At 38.7% G+C, this 21,045-nt stretch overlaps 1 protein-coding gene across 1 annotated transcript; it reads left to right on the top strand.

The window, feature by feature from the left end:
- Window positions 1-569: 569 nt before the first annotated feature.
- LOC132059711 (uncharacterized) lies at window positions 570-20,216 on the top strand. Its single transcript, XM_059452441.1, is given in 6 exon segments — window positions 570-1,010; window positions 7,737-7,893; window positions 12,349-12,399; window positions 12,632-12,724; window positions 19,826-19,859; window positions 19,862-20,216. Coding segments are annotated over 6 exon segments (663 nt in total). The 5' UTR covers window positions 570-861; the 3' UTR covers window positions 20,041-20,216.
- Window positions 20,217-21,045: the final 829 nt, after the last annotated feature.

Below are 21,045 nucleotides of genomic sequence, written 5' to 3'. Positions count from 1 at the left end.
ATTTAAACATTTCAAGTTTGACGTAAGAATTCTACAATTGTAGGTTGTTTTGTAAATTCTTATCTCTTAGTGATAATATAGCGCTTGAATTAACGAAGATTTTTGTCAAAACTTTCAGCAAAAAGGAATTCAATAATTTTCCCTTGATGATTATCATAATATTTTAATATTTTATTTTTATAATAATTGATTTCTTACAAAATATTATTACACAATATTTGAGTATGACTGTTATATAAAGGTAATTTTACAAAGAGTGTACCACTATAATGAAGGTTACCGCTGTTATAAGTAGAATGCTGTTATAGAGAAGTAAAATATAACATGAAAAATCAGTTTCGGAGAAAATTAGGCCGTTATAGTGAAATGTTGTTATAACGAATGACAATTATAGAGAGGTTTGACTGTAGTCATTTCATTAAATTACTTAATCATGATAAATTGCATTAATTAAACACCCAATGTGAATAAATATTTACCATAATCCTGGAATAACTAATCCCAAAATAATTAATTCCGGAAGAACTTGCTGCCCGACCAAACTACCCCTTAATGTTTCCTGTTACGTTGCTTTACCTACCTACCCTTCCATAAACTGAAATTAGGCTCAATATGGTGCAAAAGAATATTCTATGATTATTATTATGATCAAACCATGTGGCTGCCTTCTTCATTTCAGCTCCATTTTCAATTCTTACACAAACAAGAAAAGAGCATAATTCACAAGATCCCTTGTTGTTGCTTCCTCCATATACCCAAATCTTAGATTATTATTTTTTTCCCAAAAAATAAAATTTTGTAAATCTGAGTCGTGGAATTAAATCTGCTAGAAATTCAAGAATCAGCTAGATTAAGAGGGAAATGGATAAGATGACGGGTACAACAGTAACAACGTCTGCAACAACGACAACAACAACAATGGGGTCATCTTCAATATTCACAAATTATCCACTTTTGTCTGCTTTAATTGCCTTTGCTCTTGCCCAATCCATTAAGCTCTTCACTTCATGGTATGTGTCCCCTTTTTTACTTTTTATTATTATATAGATTCATGTGTGTGTTTATTTTGTTCAAAGAAATCTTGTGATTTGGATTCAATAACAGAATTGTCTGTAAAGATGTTTGATACTATTTGGTCCTTAAACTTGGGCATTGTTTTTTTTTTGACAATGTAAACTTGGGCATTGTTAACTCTGATTCAGATTGTTAGCTTATTATATTAAATGCTTTAGGACCTTATCCCGCATTCAGATGAGGATCTTGCCATTCGCACCTGGTTCAACATAGCCTTCTTCCGGTATATATGTGTTTAAACAAATACAACAACAACAATAAGATACCCAGTATTATCCCACAATTGGGGTCTGGGGGAGAGTGAGGTGTACGTAGACCTTACTCCTACCTTTTTTGTGGGATAAAGAGGTTGTATCCGATAGACCCTCGGCTACAGAAAATCGTTTTTCAGAGCAGGTTTGAAAGAAAAGCCAGAGTAGAAAGCTATAATGAAAATAATGAAGAAAGAAAAGTACTGACAAGAAAATAGTAAAAATAACCAAAGTACAAGAAACAACGGTAGTAATAAAATTTGAAGACTGAGATAAAGATAGCATAATAATAATACTACTGGTAAGGGGACAGATCGGTGCTCAGGCTAGAGCCCAGCTCTACCGCAGGGAAGAGATAAAACGCTCGACTACCTACTGCCGTCTACCCTAAAACTCGGTCTCCATGCTCTCGTATCTAGGGTCATGTCCTCAGCGAGCTAAAGATGTTCCATGTCATGTCTAATCACCTCTCTCCAATTCTTCCTCGGTCTACCTGTATCTCTCCTCAAACCTATCACCGCCAACCTCTTGCACCTCCTCACTGGGACATCTGTGCTCCTCTTCTTCACATGCCCGAACCATCTCAGTCTCGCTTCCCGCATCTTGTCCATCATGGAGGCTATTCCTACCTTGCCTCATATATCTTCGTTCCTAATCTTGTCTCGCCTAGTATGCACACAGATCCATTTACGCATCCTCATTTTTGTTATCTTCATCTTCTGAACGTGAGAGTTCTTGACTGGCCAACACTCAACTCCGTACAACATATTCGGTCTAACAACCACTCTATAGAATTTACCTTTAAGTCTCTGTCGCACATTCTTATCACATAAAACACCTGATGTGAGGCTCCATTTCATCCACCCCGCTCCAATACGATGTGCGACATCCTCGTCGATCTACCCATTTCCTTGGATTATAGACCCAAAGTACTTGAAGCTCCCTCTCTTGGGGATGACTTGTTTGTCAATCCTCACTTCCCCATCCGCCTCCTATGATAGTAGTAGAAATCGAAAGGCAATAAGCTACAGGATAATTGGAGAATCCAGTGGAGGAGAAGAAGCAGCATTGGAGGATCCAGGAAATACTTTTGTCCATCAGGTAAAGAGGGGTAATCTCTGTGGTGAAGTACAAGAATCCCATAAATATAGGGATTTTACTGAAAGACAGCACATGGGCTGTACTGTAGTGACAGCTGGTGGCTCAAATAAGGGGGAATCATGTGACTTGCACATGCAATTTTTAAATGAACTTGCAGTCTTAGGCCTCAGGGGTCTCTCCAAAAAAGAAAAATTGGGCCTGATTTTGCAAGCCAAGTCATTTTTAATGACTTACAAGGCCCAAATCTCTCTATTGCCACTTGGTGACATAAGGACTGTTTCATAGAAGCTCTGGAACTTCCAGTTCAGAGTTCTACATATGCAAACTCAAGAGGTACAGAAGAAACAAACACTTATGCAGAGATGGTGATGAATTCTAGTGAGCTGGTGATTGGGGAGAGTTCGAAGAAGACAGTGGGGGCAGAAACTCAAGTTGAGGAAAGGGTTCATGAAAGGGGGACAGTGGCAGAAGGGTCAATTGAGTTAGTAAATCAAAATTTGATCAACCCTATCGAGAATTGGGAGCTAGAAGAGGTTGAACGACTTCTTATTCTTCAGCAACAAGCGATCATGGATATAAAAAAAAAAAAAAAAAAAAAAAGGACTTCAATCTGGGTACAACAAATTATAATTAAACTGGGGAAAATGCTGGGGGCTGATTTTTAGGGTCATGAAGAAGAGGCACTGGAATTATTGCTGCAAATTGATAGTGCCAGACAAGCTAGACAAATGGAGTCTCAACCTGTAAGCAAGAAGACAAGATTCAAAGGTGCACATGAATTAAAAAATCTGGTGGATTTTGATGTTAAGTTCAAAGATAGTGGGAGTAGGAGCAAGGGGAGGAACACTCTATCTATTTCTTGATGCAATTCACACTTGTGTCATGGAACGTAAGGGGTTTGAATGACAGGGACAAAAGAAGATTGGTGAAGAGCTTGGTGATAGATTGGTATGCAGACATCATATGTTTTAAGGAAACCAAGTTAGAGGGGGATATAACAGAGATGGTGATGTAGATTTGGGGAGGAAGATGGGTAAGAAGTGCTTGTTTGGAGGCTAGTGGAACAAGAGGAGGGATAATGATGATGTGGGATAGTAGAATCTGGAAGGGAGAAATTCTGGAAGTAGGTACTTATACTCTGACCTGCAAATTTGAGGCACAGCTTCAGAATTTTTCTTGTCATATTGCAGGGGTTTATGCTCCTAATAACTGTATTGAAAGAAGGTTAGTTTGGGAATAGATTGGGTCAGTCAGGGGACTAATGGAAGGACCTTGGGCTGTATGTGGGGACTTTAATGCAACCAGATTCATATCAGAAAAGAGAAATTGTGTTAGAAGAGCAAGGGGCATGAGGGAATTCTCTGACTTCATAGAAGACATGAACTTAGTTGACCTTCAACTAGAGGATGCCACTTTCACTTGGCTTAAAGGAGACAATCAAGAAATAACCTCTAGTATTGATAGGATACTGATTTCTGAAGAGTGGGATGATAGCTTTAGCAACCTGAAACAAGTCCCTCTTCAAAGATTGATATCAGATCATGTCCCAATTGCTTTACAGGGTGGTTCATGGAACAAAAACAAACTACTTCAAATTTGAAAATTGGTGGTTAGGTACTGAAGGTTTCTTTGACAGAATCAAGGAGTGGTGGAACATATTTAACTTCACTGGAAGACCTGACTTCATACTGGCTTGTAAGCTGAAAGCTTTAAAAACCAAACTTAAGGAGTGGAGTAAAAGTGAGCATGGAAAGCTGGGTTCATAGAGGAAGAACTTGCTAAGGAAGATGGCAGAGTTAGATGCAGTTCTAGAAGATAGAATGCTAACAGAAGAGGAGACAGTTAGAAAGGCATCAATGCTAATGAAATATGAAGAACTGATTAAAAATGAAGAAGTTTCATGGAGGCAAAGATCAAGATCACTATGGCTAAAAGAGGGAGACAGAAACACAAAGTTCTTCCACAAAATGGCCAATGCTCATAAAAGGTATAACAACATTGATCAACTACTTGTTGACGGGGAACTGACTCAAGACCCGACTAAGATTGAAGAAGAAATAGTTGAATATTATCAGAATTTATACTCTGAAACAACACAGTGGAGACCAGCCAGTCAGTTTACTAATTGTTCAGTATTGACATAGGAAGAGAAGGAGAACTTTGAGGAGAATGAAGTGCTGAGGTGTTTAAAAATGTGTGCAGCTGACAAAGCCCCTGGTCCAGATGGTTTCACCATGGGATTCTATATCAAATGTTGGGAGGTGTTAAAGCAGGATATCATGAAGGCCTTTCAGAACTTTAAGAACAAGAAATGTTTGAAAAAAGCTTTAATGTCACCTTTATTGCCCTTATACCAAAAAAGAAAGGGGCAAAAGAGCTAAGGGATTTCAGGCCTATTAGCTTGATAGGCAGCATTTACAAGTTATTTTCCAAGGTACTAATGGAAAGATTGAAAGGGGTAATGGCTAAACTGGTAGACTCGCAACAAATGGCCTTCATCAAAAGAAGGCAAATCATGGATGCTGTCTTGGTAGCAAATGAAGCTGTGGATTCCAGATTAAAGCAGAAGAAACCTGGTATTCTATCCAAGCTTGACATTGAGAAAGCTTATGATCATGTTAACTGGGGCTATTTACTGAGTCTTATGGAGAGGATAGGTTTTGGGCCGAAATGGATGCATTGGATCAAATTTTGTATATCAACAGTAAGCTTCTCAATTCTGATAAATGGTTCACCAGCAAAATTTTTCAGAGCACAAAGAGGTCTTAGGCAAGGAGATCCTTTATCACCTTTTCTGTTTTTAATGGACATGGAGGGTCTCAACAAGATGGTTAAAACAACAAATGTTAATGGTTGGATAAGAGGTTTTGATGTTTCTAGAGAAGGTAGGGAAAGCTTGGAGATAACTCATCTCCAATATGCAGATGATACCCTTATATTCTGTGATGCAGAAGAAGAACAACTCAAAATTTTGAGGGTGATTCTGGTTCTTTTTGAAGGTTTATCTGGCCTCCACATCAATTGGAGGAAAAGTTTCCTCTATCCTATCAATGAAGTACCAAACATGGAGCTGTTAAATGCAATCCTAGGAGGTGAAGTTGGTGCTCTACCAACCACCTATCTTGGAATGCCTTTGGGAGCTAAGTCTAAATCCACAGGAATTTGGAATAATGTGATTGAGAAGTGTGAAAAGAAACTGGCAAGGTGGAAGTCTCAATATTTGTCTTTTGGGGGTAGGTTGACTCTCATTAACTCTGTCCTTGATGCCCTTTCAACATACATGATGTCTCTGTTCCCAATTCCAGCAGGGATTATCAAGAGGCTGGATAGTATCAGAAGGAATTTCCTATGGCAGGGGAATAAAGAAAGGAAAGGATACCACTTAGTAAAATGGAAATCACTGTTAGTTGGAAAGAGATATGGGGGACTGGGAATCAAGAACCTGGAGATACATAGCAAGGCCCTTAGAATGAAATGGCTATGGAAGTACAACAATGAAAATCAACTTTTATGGGGGAATGTCATCAGAGCTAAGTATGAGAAGGAGAACAATTGGATGACAAAGACTGTTACTACACCATATGGTGCATCAGAGTTTTATGGGATGAATTCAAGCTTGAAACTAAAATTAAAGTGTGCAATGGGGAAAAGACCGACTTCTGGATAGATGATTGGCATGAAGCAGGCAACATGAGAGTACTCTTTCCAGACATTCATAATCTAGTCCTACATCAGCAGAGGACTATAGCAGAACTTTGGGCACCTCAAGAATGGAGTTTTATTTTCAGAAGACAACTAAATGATTGGGAAATTCCACGAGTGGCTGAATTTTTCAGCACAATAGAACAATTTAGTGGATTGGAAGCAGGTCAAGATGTGTTATGGTGGCAGAATAGTAGCAGGGGATCTTTCAAGGTGAGTTTAGCCTACAGAAGAATGAATCAGTCCAATCTACAGCTACACAATTGGCCACGGAAACAAATCTGGAAAACAAAAATCCCACACAAAGTTGCTTGCTTTGTATGGTTGCTGGCTAAGGAAGCAGAATAGTATGCAAAAGATCAAGCTGAATTGTCTTTTGATCTTATGCTTTTGGTGTAATCAGGTTTACTCAAATGAGACTATTTCCATCATTGATGTTTTAGATTTAATATAGGAACAGGACAGTAGAGTAATGGAGTTCTTATGTAAATATGGTTTCAGTACAACCCATGTACTATTTTGCTCGGATGAAATATAGATACAGTTACCAGTTTCAAAAAATAAGCTACAGGATAATGCTACGCCTACTACTATAGGAAGTCTGCGAGACAACGCTCTACTGCCTACTAACCTTCTACCCTAATTTGTGTCTTTAGATAGGAGGCTGTGGAGGACACGGATTGGGGTTGAAGGTTAGTAGGTAGTAGAGCGTTGTCTCACGGACTTCCTATATTAGTAGGCATAGCATTATCCTGTAGCTTATTGCCTATCGATTTCTGCTACTATCTGTTGTCTCTTGTGCTTTGATTATCGTATTAGTTGTTGTAGTTACTGATTCCTTTCTACATAATGCTTTCTTTTATATTTTGCAATGACTTCTTTACTTCTGTTAATTCTTGTCTGACCTTATTTGAAAGGCCTTTTCTTGAGCCGAGGTCTATCGGAAACAACCTCTCTACCTCCTAAGATAGGGGTAAGGTCTGCGTACACTCTACCCTCCCCAGACCCCACTTGTGGAAATATACTGGGTATGTTGTTGGTGTTGTTGTATATGAAATAATAGATCGCACCCACTTCAGGGACATTTTCTCTAAAATAGGTATCCGTGTTAGGAATAGGGAAGTCGCACTAAAGAAGAGTGTCATGGACTTGACAAAGGTGAAAAAATAGGGCACCAAAAGCCCAAGCAGGAGGCAAAGGAGAGTAGAATGATGTGAAGATTGATGCCACTCATCAAGAGCTCGGTTAAGTGTCTAAGAACGAATTTTTTTGCTGGTTGGATCTGAATCTGCTCTGTAATTATCTAGTTTCTGTCCTTTTCCGCCTCTTCCACGTTATTGTCTGGGTTCATTTGATGAAATACGATTTTCCTAGACAGAAGAGTTAGTTATGTTTACAACCAATAGAAGGATTCTACTAATGGAAAGTTAACTGTCACATTGGTATTTTTCATTATTATTGGCATTTCAAAGGTATATTATCTGCTTATATTACAAGTGTCTCCTATTGAGTCACATGAAGATGCAAAATCAAAAAGAACTCTTGATTACATGATTTAATGAGAGATGAGGCATTATGAATGTGGTAGTGAAAAGGGATTACTTACAGGTACAAGGAAAGACGATGGGATCTTAAGCAACTTGTTGGATCTGGTGGAATGCCATCATCGCATTCAGCAACTGTAACTGCTCTAGCTGCAGCTGTTGGTTTGCAGGACGGCTTCGGGGGACCACTCTTTGCTTGTGCATTAGTTTTAGCATGTGTGGTATCATCTCTCTCTCTCTCTCAATTAGATGTATCATTATTGAACTTCGACCTCTTCCATAAATAAACTTATTGCACTGTAGAAAGATACAATTCTCAGCTTGTACATGTCCCAACACTAGAATTCGAATGTTAATTTTTTTGTGCCTGTAAGATTTTGTACATGCCTCATCTCAGAAAACTCAAATTTTATGTATTAGTGCCTTTGTTACTCTTTACTGGTTAGGTTATTTACGCACAACATATCACCTCTGGTTAGAGGGAGCTTTCCTGGAATTAGTTATATAGGATTATGGTGCAGTCTATTTAAATATTAAACCTGAATATGGGACTGTTGCCTGCGACAGTCACAATAATTTTATCTAACCTTATAACTTTCAAACACTTTTTTAAGATTAACTATTGAATCCTACACTTTCTTATGCAGTAAAGCAAAGTTGAAACGGCACTATAATGCCTAGATTATGAATAGATTTGAATCTCTCGTGTTCACTAGAAGTACCAAGAATGAAGCCTAAGCCCTGAAGCAAGGTGTGAAGAACTAAGGCGTGCATCGTAGCAAATGTTTGGCAACCACATATTAAAGAAGAAATGATTAATTTATGTGGCCCATGAGCTCAAGTATGAAAAGGGAGCACCAAAAATAATCTAATGGTCAAAACAATAGATGAATTTTTAGGAAAATGTTTATGGATAAAAATATTGATCATAAGGAGTAGGAAACTAGAAATTAGTATAAGAAAACTAGTATCTCAATCTAATTTAAGCACTTAAAATTGCATCTTTGCATCTGAACCCAAAAACATAGATGACTGTTTGACACGATTGGCATGGTTTTTACTTCATAATCCCTTAGTTGTAGATGCTTCAATTCCAGTTCTCATATTTATAGTTATTTTCTCTTTCGTTTACATACATACATCGGTAAATGAAATGTTTTAATTGCGTTTTGCGCTGAAAGTTTTGAAAGATGTTGGCAGTTGCTTACACTTGTAGCTTTTAAAAAATACTACTTTTTGGAACCTAAGGGTGTGGCCTAGTGGTCAATGAAGTGGGAGGAGAACCATGATATCTCAGGTTCAAATCTCAATAGAGTTACCTAGTACCTGTTGCTGGTGGGGGGTGGCATCCTTAGGAATTAGTCGAGGTGCGCGCAAGCTGGCCCGGACACCACGGTTATAAAAAAAAAAAATACTACTTTTCTGTCAAAATCAACTTTTACTGGTAGGTGCATCTATTTAAAAATTTTGCAGAGAGAGAGAGAGAGTTAAAATGAAAAAGATAAAGTGGTTAACAAGTGCAAGAATTTAGAATTCTGTTACTTTGTAAAGACAAAGTGCAAGAATTTAGAACTTTTGATGCTTGATAGGAATTTTTGTTTCTTTACTACATTGCATATTAATATACATCATCAAACCTTGACCATTTAACATAAACAAATTTCGAAGAAGAACAAATTTATTTTTGATGTTCGAAGGAAATAAAGTCAATAAAAAGTAAAATAAAAACATCAACTTTATCAAAAAAAAAAATAAAAAAATCAACTATAAATTTTCTCTATCCTAGTGCTACCTTGTTAAGCTTGTGGTATCATTGTTGAATTATTGAATAGTAGTTGAAATGTTCAAAGAAATTGAAGCTTTTAACTATGGTTCAAAGAAAAAATTTGATTGGAGTAGGAGTTGTGCTAGACTTGTTAAATAGGGAGATTGATAGACAGAATCTACGCTGTTATGGTGACAGGTACTGGGAAATGTTTAAGGATAAAAGAATCTAAAATACCACCACTCAGAAAGATCATTGGGGATGTCTACTTCTGGAAAAAAGAGATAGTAAGGGAGAAAGTAACTAAAGCTCACTTGTACTCAACAAAATCCATCAAATTTGACTTAAGATCACAAGTCCTGAAGTTAATTTTTGCCTGCTTACTATTTAGGATGTGGATCTTGCCTTAATATCGGCCAAGTCTAATCAGCTATCTGTGAAAGACACAACAATGGTTCTCGTGGTTGATACCATTGTTTTGCCATCTGTCACGACCCAATTTGCCTAAGCCGCGATGGCACCTAAACCAACCCATTAGGCGAACCTGAAAAGCAATAACAAGTCAACATGATATATAAGAGACAAGAATAAGTCTAAAAGCAGTAAAATGTCATACGAACACAAGTCTAGAACCAGTAGAATGCGGAAAACCATTACAACCCCCAGAATTTGGTGATACAAGTCATGAGCCTCTAAGATAATAGAATAATACATCTGATTCAACATAGCAATATTGTCTGGAATAGAAGAACAGAGTAGAAAGTGGACTCCAAGGTGCTGCGAATAGGACCAAGTAGCTCACCAGGCAGTCTCCAATCAGCTCCTGGGCTCTACTAGTGCACGGATCAGTATATACGCAGAATGAAGTGTAGTATGAGTATACCAACACGTACTCAGTAAGTATAATCAACCACCCGCATCAAGATAGTGGCGGGGGTTGGTCTGAAAATACTAACTTAAATAACATGTGCAATGCATATATAATCTCAATAGAAGTAAAGCACAAAAACAACAAGATAAGGTATGTACAAGTACAACATATTAAGATATGCACGGATACAACATATTAAGATATGCACCAATTACGAGTCAAAAATCAAGTATGTATGATAAAGACTCAACCTTTACCAAACACTGGCGCTCCCAGCGCTAACAATCCTGCGTGTACATTGCCCGAGTGACCTGGGTGATACAGTGACTCATGAGGGATGGATCCATATCCACACGTTGAACAGACAACTCACGTGCCATAACATAACCAGCACGAATAGCTCACGTGCCATCTAGGTGTGAAATCATGTATAGCAATTACGACCCCGGTATCTGCATATATTCGGTACCCCCATAAACATAGTATCAATTTGTGAAAAATTCCTAATTGAGGTCAAAATCTTAACTTATCTCGGTCCGGGGTAACTTTAACCTTCGTGAACCGCTTTCTCACGCTCTAAATCAATCACACAAGCTCGGTCTATTTAAAAGAATACTCCTTCTAGGTTAGACGAATCCATTGATGTCAATTCCATGTTTTTAGATTTAGGGTGTTTGGATTGGCTTTAAAAAGTAACTTATATTTTTGTACTTTTTGGCCTAAAAGTAAGTGCTTTTAAGCCCTTTTTATCTTTACCAAACACCACAAAAAATAGAAAAGAGCTTAAAAGCCAATAAGCATTTTAAATAAGCCAATCCAAACTCACACCCTCTTAGTCGAAGTCAAAGTCAACCCCTAGCTCCGTGGTCAAACCCTGAAATAGATTATGTTCCTGGGTTAGCCATAATCCACTAGTCCAAATTTATGATTAAATTTCTACTCCGACGTCAATTCGATGTTCAAATCCCCAGTTTGGTGTTTCTAGGGCTTAGGCCCAAAGTCCGAATTTCTACATTCAATTTCATGTTTTAGACACCCACATCTAGCAGAAAAACATGCATAACCGTTAGGAGCCTAGGATAAATGTCGAATCATTACCTCAAAACCAGAAGTCAAATCCAAGTCAAATTCCCCTTCAACCCGTAGTTTAGGTCGTCCAAAATTGTGTTGGATTGTCAACATTCCCAAAAACAGCCCTTTTATACTTCAGGTTTCATCGCAATTGTGGTGGCTAGCCTGCAATTACGGCATCACAAATGTGGTTGGTCCACTTCTAGCCACTTCTGCAATTGCTATGGTCAGTCCGCAATTGCGGTGTTTACATCCTCAATTGCAACGAGCTAGACCAAAATAAAATCTGCAACATGCTGAAAATCGATTTCTTTCCCAAAACTCACCCGAGGCCATCAAGTCCCTACTCGAACCATCCCAACCAAGTCGCAAAACATTATATGGGCCTATGAGAAGTCTCAAAACAAGGAACGGGATGCAAATACGCAAAAAGAGGGGTTGTTTGTTACACCATTAGATTTACCTTCTTCATTAAAATTGATCCTGTGATTAAAATGAATGCAGCCCTGACTGCTGGTAAGCGGAAGGGTCCTTTTGTTCCTGTGTGCTCTCTTGGTTTGAGAGACATAGTTACACTTAGAGTTGGTCAAGATGTCATATGAAAACCACCCATCTAATTTTTTCCAAAAGTAGCCTTTCATCTTGTTTTGTTGGGAAGGTGGGATTAATGTAATACTTTGATTGTTTGATAGATAACCACTAGAAGGTTTTTTAACATTTGATCCAATCCTGACAGTAAGAAAAGATCCTTTTTATGTATTGTCCAAGAGTAAGTCTAGGGGCTGATACAGCCTTGCTTTTGGCCAAAGATGTCCTCTTTCGTGCTTATCTAATACTATTCCCTAAATTTACCAGTTTTCAAAAAAAAAAAAATCTAATACTATTCCCTAATGAAGAAACTGAGAATTTGGTCTTTTGTTGCATTTCTGGTAACCAAGAGATCTCTAATGTCATAAATTCTTGTGGCAGGTAATGTATGATGCCACGGGTGTAAGATTACATGCTGGGCGTCAAGCAGAGGTGTGATTCTTCTGTTGATTTTGCTATTTGGATATCTGCTTTGATGTGCAAACATGAGGGCATTCTATCAACTCACATGCATGCTCCCTTGCTTACATTTTGTCTACAGGAATTTCCAAGCAGAAACTTTGTATCCTTCAGTACTTTTAGAATAGCACTAATCAATTGCACAGAAATTTCAGTAAACATATAAAAACATTTAGCTATAACTCTCTCTTCTTTTTCTTTTCAGGTCCTGAATCAAATTTTATATGAACTTCCTTCTGAACATCCTCTTGCAGATAGCAGACCATTACGAGAACTCCTTGGTCACACTCCTCCTCAGGTTTCTTTGTTTAACTTTGCTTAAAAAATACTTGTAAAATGTCATTAATCCTTATCCACTGTAAAGAACTTTCTGAAATTGAACTCCCTCCCCCGCCCTGATACGAATCGATTTGGGAATGAAACCAAATCAACTCAAAATGCGGAAATTAAGGATAGAAAGAAAGGAGATGAGGAGTAGAGATAAATACTTGACCCGAATGGTAGAATTCTATAGACAGACCTAGGTATACGAAACCTAAATCCTTCTAATATGAACTCGAATCCACAAGAACCAAATCAATATGAATCAAGGCAAGAAGTTCACTTGAAATTCACAAATGAACAATCTCCATGAATTCATTGGAAATAAAAGGTTCACCAACCAACATTGGATTCCACCATAATATTGACTAAAATAGCCCTAAAATCTACCTAACAATCTATCACTCAAAATATGAGTCTCTCTCAAATATTCATCATCAAAATCTAAGTAATGAAATGAAAGACCAGCTATATATACAAGCTAAGTAAAGAAGACTAATGGGTAATTACAATGCTACCCTTAATGAAGTAAGGGCCTTGTTTGGCTAGTCTTCTTAGTGTAGTCTTCAATTCAAGAATTGGCCTTCAATGGCCAAACACGCCCCTCCTTGCATAGATGGCCCTCTAATCAACCTTGCATGCATGGACTTCTTGCAAGCATAACCTTCCTTGCACAAATAGCCAACTCCCGATCTTATCCAAGTTTGCAAGCGTAGCCAATTTGCAGAAATGTCCCTTCTTGCACGTTTGGCCACTTTGCACTTCTAGCCACTTGAGCTTTTGGCCTCTTTTCTAGTAGCTTCTTCTTCAAGCCTCGCCCAAGATACCTTCCACACATTGTAAGCCATCTTGTGTGGCTTATAGGAGCCTCCAAAGCCCTTCCATGCCATCCTTGTCATCCACGCCGCTTGTAGAGTTTGAAGTTCCATGACTTGGCCTTGGGTGGATGTCTTAAAGTGAAGTGTGCCAAATAGGATCATATCACGCCCCATTTTGCCTTGTTCACAAATTTCTTTTAGTCTTGTTTCTTTGGCTTACGTCATTCTGTATTCTCTTTATTTTCCTTATGTCTGTGGGAATATCAGTTTCACCTTCAAAATATAATTAATTTAAGTACTCGATCATTTTCTTGTCTGAGGGGTGGAGGGGCAGGGAGCACATGAATGACAATGCTGTACATGTGTGTGTATGCAGTCTGTCCTTGTGAAAAATCTTCTTAGTTCGGAATCCTTCAAGGCAAACTGACTATGGATAGTACCTCTTTCCTATCGACTTTCCAACAAAAAGGCAGCCCGGTGCACAACCGTGTTAGCAGGGTCCGGGGAAGGGCTGCATCCCAAAGGGTGTGATGTAGACAGCTTACCGTAATGCAAGCATTAGTGGCTGCTTCCACGGCTCGAACCCGTGACCTACAACTTTACTGTTGATCCAACAGTAGATCTGTTAGGAGCTCGGAAAACTCTCCAAACGTTAAGCTGTAAATTTCCCAAAACCACACAAAAATAATAACACACTTCACTGTTATTTATTTCCAGCAATAAACAGAACAAGTTTGCAAATAGACAAACAACATCTGAGAATGATAATTCACCCAACAACCAAGGTGTTTCGAGGAACCTTATCCTCCAGACTAACCACAGAGAAAACCTACTCAAAAACTACAGAATAAACTGCCTATCTTCCCTTAATAACCATCCTAACTTCTAAATAACTGCTAGGTAACTGCTATTAATACATATACATAATAATAATTAAATAAAACAATAATATTTAGGCCTTATTTTCACCCTTCTTCCTGCGATTATAGACTTTAGTAATAGCAGGTCTAACAATACCTGCCACAACGAGTTTCACCTTGTCCTCAAGGTGAAAATGAGGAAACTGAGCATCAATAACTTCATAGGTTTCCCAAGTGTACTCAAAATTAGGCAAGTCCTTCCACTTAATCAAAATCTCTTTGGAGCCATTCAAAAGTGTCTGACAATCTATCCCACTTTCGGGTTGTACTAGCATTTCAAGTTCTTCAGATAAGATAGGAGGGAGTTGTTGAACTGGAGTAGAATCCCTCACAGCACGCTTTAGCCAAGAAACATGAAATACGGGATGCACCCGTGAATGAGGAGGTAAATCAAGGCGATAAGCGACTTCACCAATTTTGCTTAAGACAGTATATGGCCCATAATAACGAGGGCTTAACTTCTCATTAACCTTTTTAGCAGGTGAACGAAGCTTGAAAGGTTGCAAGCGAAGATAAACCAAATCACCGGGCTGGAACACAACTTCACGTCGCTTAGCATCAGCATAGAATTTCATTTGAGCTTGAGCATGGGTCAGATTAGCTTTGAGTTCATCCAAGATAGTGTTGTGAGCAGCGAACTACTGGTTGACCTCTTCAACAGCAGAAATTTCATTAGTGAACCGCAACACGGAGGGAGGATCTCGTCCATATAAAGCTCTAAGAGGGGTCATCTTGGTGGAACCATGGTAAGTGGTATTGAACCAAAATTTAGCCCAAGGAATCCATCTTGGCCATTGTTTTGGATGTGCCCCTGCAAAACAACGTAAGTAAGTCTCCACGGAGCGGTTGACAACCTCTGTTTGACCATCTGTTTGAGGGTGATAACCTGAGCTCAATTTGAGGCTAGTACCTGACAGCTTGAATAATTCTTGCCAAAAGTGGCTGACAAAAACCCGATCTCGATCTGAAACAATAGACTTGGGAAAACCATGCAAACGTATCACCTCACGAACAAATAGTTCAGCAACACTCTTTGCTGTATATGGATGAGATAAGAGAAGAAAATGGCTATATTTAGTGAAACGGTCCACCACAACAAGTATAGTATCATGTCCCATTGCTTTTGGTAACCCGCTGATGAAATCCATAGCAATATCATCCGAAAATTGAGTAGGAATATGTAATGGCTGCAGCAAGCCAGCGGGGCTAAGGGCTTCATACTTGTTCTGCTTGCAAACTTCACAACTAGCCACAAAGTTTTGTACATCCCTTTTGATTCCATTCCAATACAACACTTGTGTGAAATGCGGTTTTATGTCCGGAAAAAGCCTGAGTGACCACCTGTAGGTGAGGAATGAAATTCCCTAAGAAGCATAGGAATATATAATGATGACCGGGGAATCACCAGCCTACTTTTGAAAAATAGGCAGCCATTTCTTAGAGCATAATTCGGTCGTGAAGCCGAGTCTTGAAGCAAATCTTGTGTCAATTGACGGAGTTGATTGTCTTGTTGAAATTCTATGGAAAGATCATCTAAGGTACTGCTGCGTAAAACAGAAAAAGCCATGAAATGAAATTGGCGGGACAAGTCATCAGCTGCCTTATTTTCACTACCTGGTTGGTATTGAATCTCAAAATCAAATCCCATCAACTTGGTGATCCATTTTTGTTGCTCTTCTGCCATAGCATGCTGGTCCATAAGAAACTGGAGACCTCGTTGATCTGTTCGTATAATGAAATGTCGACCCATCAAGTAATGACACCACTTTTGTACAGCAAAAACAATGGCCATTAACTCCCTCTCATACATTGATTTAGATTGAGCTCGAATAGAAAGTCCTTGGCTAAGAAAAGCGATGGGATGACCTCCTTGCATTAGGACAACACCAATCCCTAATCCTGAAGCATCTGTCTCAACGACGAACACCTTGTTAAAATCGGGTAGTGCTAAAACCGGTAAAGTGACCATAGCCATCTTAAGAGAATCAAAAGCTAACTGGGCTTCTTTATCCCAACAAAAAGCATCTTTCTTTAGCAATTGTGTGAGCGGCCCGGCTATTTTCCCATAGTCACGAAGAAATTTCCTATAGTAACTGGTGAGTCCCAAAAATCCCCGCAAACCTTTAACATCTTTAGGACTTGGCCAATTAACCATGCTTGTTATTTTGGCAGGATCCGCTGAGACTCCACTCGTAGAAATAATATGTCCCAAATACTCCAGTTGTTGTTGTCCAAAATGACATTTCTTTCAATTGACAACCAAGTTATGAAGTTTTAAAATTTTGAGCATCTCTCGCAAATGATCCAAGTGAGTGGAAAAATTTGCACTGTAAACCAATATGTCATCAAAAAAGACCAATACAAACTTATGTAAGTAAGGCTGAAATATCTCATTCATCAAGGCTTGAAAAGTAGATGGAGCGTTAGACAACCCAAATGGCATGACCAAAAACTCATAGTGGCCTTCATGTGTACGAAAAGCTGTCTTTGCTACATCCTCCTTGCAAACCCGGATTTGATGGTACCCAGATCTTAGCTCCAACTTCGAAAATATTGTGGCACCTCCAAGCTCCTCCAGTAACTCGTCGATTGGTGGAATTGAGAATTTATCGGGAACAGTAATCTTATTAAGAGCCCGATAATCCACACAAAATCGCCAACTGCCATCTTTTTTGCGAAAACCAGCAACACTGGGCTAGAGAATGGACTTGTACTTGGTTGGATGATACCAGCTACCAGCATTTCTTGTACAATTTGCTCAATCTCATTTTTCTGGTATTGAGGGTAACGATATGGACGAATATTGGGTGGATTAGATCCTTGTTTAAGTCGGATAGCATGATCATGACTCCTACTAGGTGGCAGCCCTTTCAGTTCCTCAAATAAAGTTCCAAAGTCTTCTAGTAATTGCTGCAAATCCAAATTCTCTTGTTCTTCCCTTGCTGTTAACTCATTCAAATCAACATAATACCCTTCTCCATTTTTTTGCAAGGCTTTAAACAGAGCTTTGAGTGAAGCCACTGATTTGGACAATGAGGGGTCTCCTTGAACAACTCGTGTTTGCCCCTCTATTTCAAATTTCAGCGTCAACGTTTTGAAATTAGCTTGAATATCCCCCAAAGTCTCCGGCCACTCTAATCCCAACACTACATCGGCACTGCCCAAATTAAAAAGAAAGTAATCCTGTGTTATCCGCACTGTATCAACCCACAATTCCAATCCTTTGCAGCTTCCCCTACTCTTTACTTGTTGTCCATTCCCCACTTCCACCACAAACGGCTTAGTTTCTGTTTGTTTTAACCCTAATGCTTCAGCCACTGCGCGAGAGATAAAGTTCATTGATGCTCCGCTATTAATCAATACAATAACCTTCTTCCCCAGTATTGTTCCCCATCCCTTCAAGGACTTCTTTGTGGTAAATCATGCAATAGAGTACAAAGACAACTCCATTAATTTTTGTGACTCCGATTGTCCTTGAACATCTAATTGGTCCATCCCTGCGTTAATTATTTCCTCTGAATATTCTTCTATGCCTCCATCTTCGTCGTCCTCTGCTGCTACAATAAGCAGATTTAATTGTTTTGAATTGCACTGGTGATTGGGGCCATATTTTTCATCGCAGCGAAAACAAAGTCCTTCTCTTAATTTATCCTTGAACTCTGCATCAGATAGCCTTTTGTATGCTCCTCGATGCCTTGCAAAAGTTTCAGGTCCTGACTGCGCGATTTCTCCTCGCTTTTGCTCTTGAAAACGTCGTGGTACTGCTGTTGGGCGGGCAGAATGATAAGCTGTTGTGGCTACTCGCACAGGGGAACTTGTAAAACTTCCTGTTCGGCTATTGTCAGTCACTGGAGAACCCCTGGAAAGAGTCGTACGCATATGTCTTGGCAAGTGGGCTTGGCTGAGAGCCCAATTCCTCTCTTCAATACGCTGGCTTTGGTCCATAATTTGGGTTAGAGTTCCCACCTTGCTACGACGCAAATCTGCCTTGATCTCCTCTCTCAAACCATTTATAAAAATTCCCATCAAAACTGCATCATCCGCATCTTTCAAAGGTGCTGAAGTAATTCGAAATCTTCTCTATATTGGCCCACGCTTCCAGTTTGTTGCAATCCTATCAAAACCTCATAGAAGTTCCTTGACTGTGATGGTGTAAATCGTTGGAATATCGCTACTCGAAACACATCCCATGTGACAATCGACGCTCTTGTCTCCCACCACTGGAACCAATTTAGGGCTCTACCTTCAAGGCAAACAGCAGCAGCCTCCAATTTATTTTTGTCATCAATGCCATTAAAATGAAAATAACGCTCTGCTCTGTTAAGCCACCCATATCGATTATCACCAGAGAATAAGGGAAGTTCCAATCTTCTAGTACGTATTTCATCCCGAAATTGTGGCTGAACTTCTTCTCGGAATCCATCACCTCTGCAATTGTTGTTGTTCTCTGCCATCACATCTGGATCTTTAATTGGATCTGCCTGAACTGCTGATTTTCCCTTCATATGTTGAAGAATTTCAGTGTCATGTTCATCCTTTCTTTGCATCCAGTCTCGTAACTGCCCCAGGTAGTCACGTACTGAACCAATCTCCTTTTGTACTTCGTCCATTGTCTTCTCTAATCCTTCAATCCTCCCCTCCATTCTGGTTGACACAATGAAGGCTCGGATACCAAATTGCTAGGAACCCAGAAAACTCTCCAAACGTTAAGCTGTAAATTTCCCAAAACAACACAAAAATAATAACACACTTCACTGTTATTTATTTCCAGCAATAAACAGAACAAGTTTACAAATAGACAAACAACATCTGAGAATGATAATTTACCCCACAACAAGGTGTTTCGAGGAACCTTATCCTCCAGACTAACCACAGAGAAAACCTACTCAAAAACTACAGAATAAACTGCCTATCTTCCCTTAATAACCATCCTAACTTCTAAGTAACTGCTAGGTAACTGCTATTAATACATATGCATAATAATAATAATTAAATAAAACAATAATATTTAGGCCTTATTTTCACCCTTCCTGCGATTATAGACTTTAGTAACAGTAGGTCTAACAAGATCATTATTTACTTCTGACGTTTCTCGTTTTATATTACACTAAAAATAGTTGTATGAAAAAACCTTACAAAATATTGTCTTGTGGAATAATGCTATTGGTAAAAATTCTTAGTCAACAACCTAATGTTACCTATCCTGCATAAGAGTGAACTTGACAATGTTATATTAGTGGACATGTATGCTTAACGTTTCCTACATATGACATGATAAACTGTAACAAGTTGCAAGAGTGAATTCTACACAGCTTTAATTTGGAAGGCTTTCCACTGCAGGTACTAGCTGGTGGATTATTGGGATTGACGACTGCAACGGCTATTCATTTTATCACAGGCTCGGGACATCGAGCATGACATTAAAGAAGCTATTGCTGACTATGTTACAGTATCCGAAATACTTGACATTTGTGATACCACGCCAAAAGTTGCAGATATCTCATTTCACCTCTGAATTGCGCTGGAAGGTATTGTCCGCAGTCGTGCACATTTAGTATTTCAGATACCACATCGCCTCCTAAGAGGGTTCAGAAGAATTGCTAATATTCATTTATGAGTTTATACGCCATGTAAATAAATATTGATTATTGAATTTTAGCTGCAAAGAACTGCAACCTGTAACTTAAGCTACACACTTTTCCGGAAAGTAGTTAAAAGAGTGTTTGCCATCTCTGCTTATGTTCCCCTATATTACCTGAATAACTCAAATACCCCATACCCTACTTCTTTAACCCAACTTCTCCACTTGTCCAATTAATTTGTAAACAACTTTCTTCCCGTTCCTAAATATAGGTAAGCAGATGTATACTGTTCATTTTTTCTGACTATACATGGTGCAAGTTGGATTATGCTATGCCATTTTTTTTTTCAAAGAGGTGCAGCCATGACCCCAAGCAAACGAGAAACCAAAATTTAGAGTCAGTAGATTTAAAATGAGTAATTATTATACGTATCTATTTTAATTTATTATGTATATGTATATATAGCTCGAGGCGAACATATCGGGTTCAATTAAACTCATAAAACCCACTGTAGATCTTCGCTTCCACAGTAGAAATAGAATATAAATGACCTTGAAAGGAGATGGTCTTCAATTTTGTCCCCATTTTCTGATTTGTATATAAAATGACCTCAGTACCCCCCGCCCTTCCCACGAACTCTTTAATCACCAATTCTTCTTCTGCAACTTCTTCATCCTCATCCGTTATAAAATTGACATTGAGTGATCTCAAATTTATTTTATTATTATTACATGGGCGGAGAGGGTAGGGGAAGGGGAAATGGGGGAGGGGATTACAACGTGGGGATTCGAATTCTTACTAACAAGGTGAAAGTTCAGGTAGTCAACCAACTGAGCTACTAAGTCCCTACTGATCTCAAATTATAGGTTTGAGATCCCAACAATTCTTAACAAACATCAATAAACAAATCAAACAAATCTATGCATTGCAATTTCAAAAATGGTTGATTGTTTTCAAATCTTTTCAATGGACCAAACC

Source organism: Lycium ferocissimum, chromosome 6 (genome assembly GCF_029784015.1).
Source record: "Lycium ferocissimum isolate CSIRO_LF1 chromosome 6, AGI_CSIRO_Lferr_CH_V1, whole genome shotgun sequence".
Taxonomy (NCBI): Eukaryota; Viridiplantae; Streptophyta; class Magnoliopsida; order Solanales; family Solanaceae; genus Lycium; species Lycium ferocissimum.
This window is presented reverse-complemented; position numbering and strand designations above follow the sequence as displayed.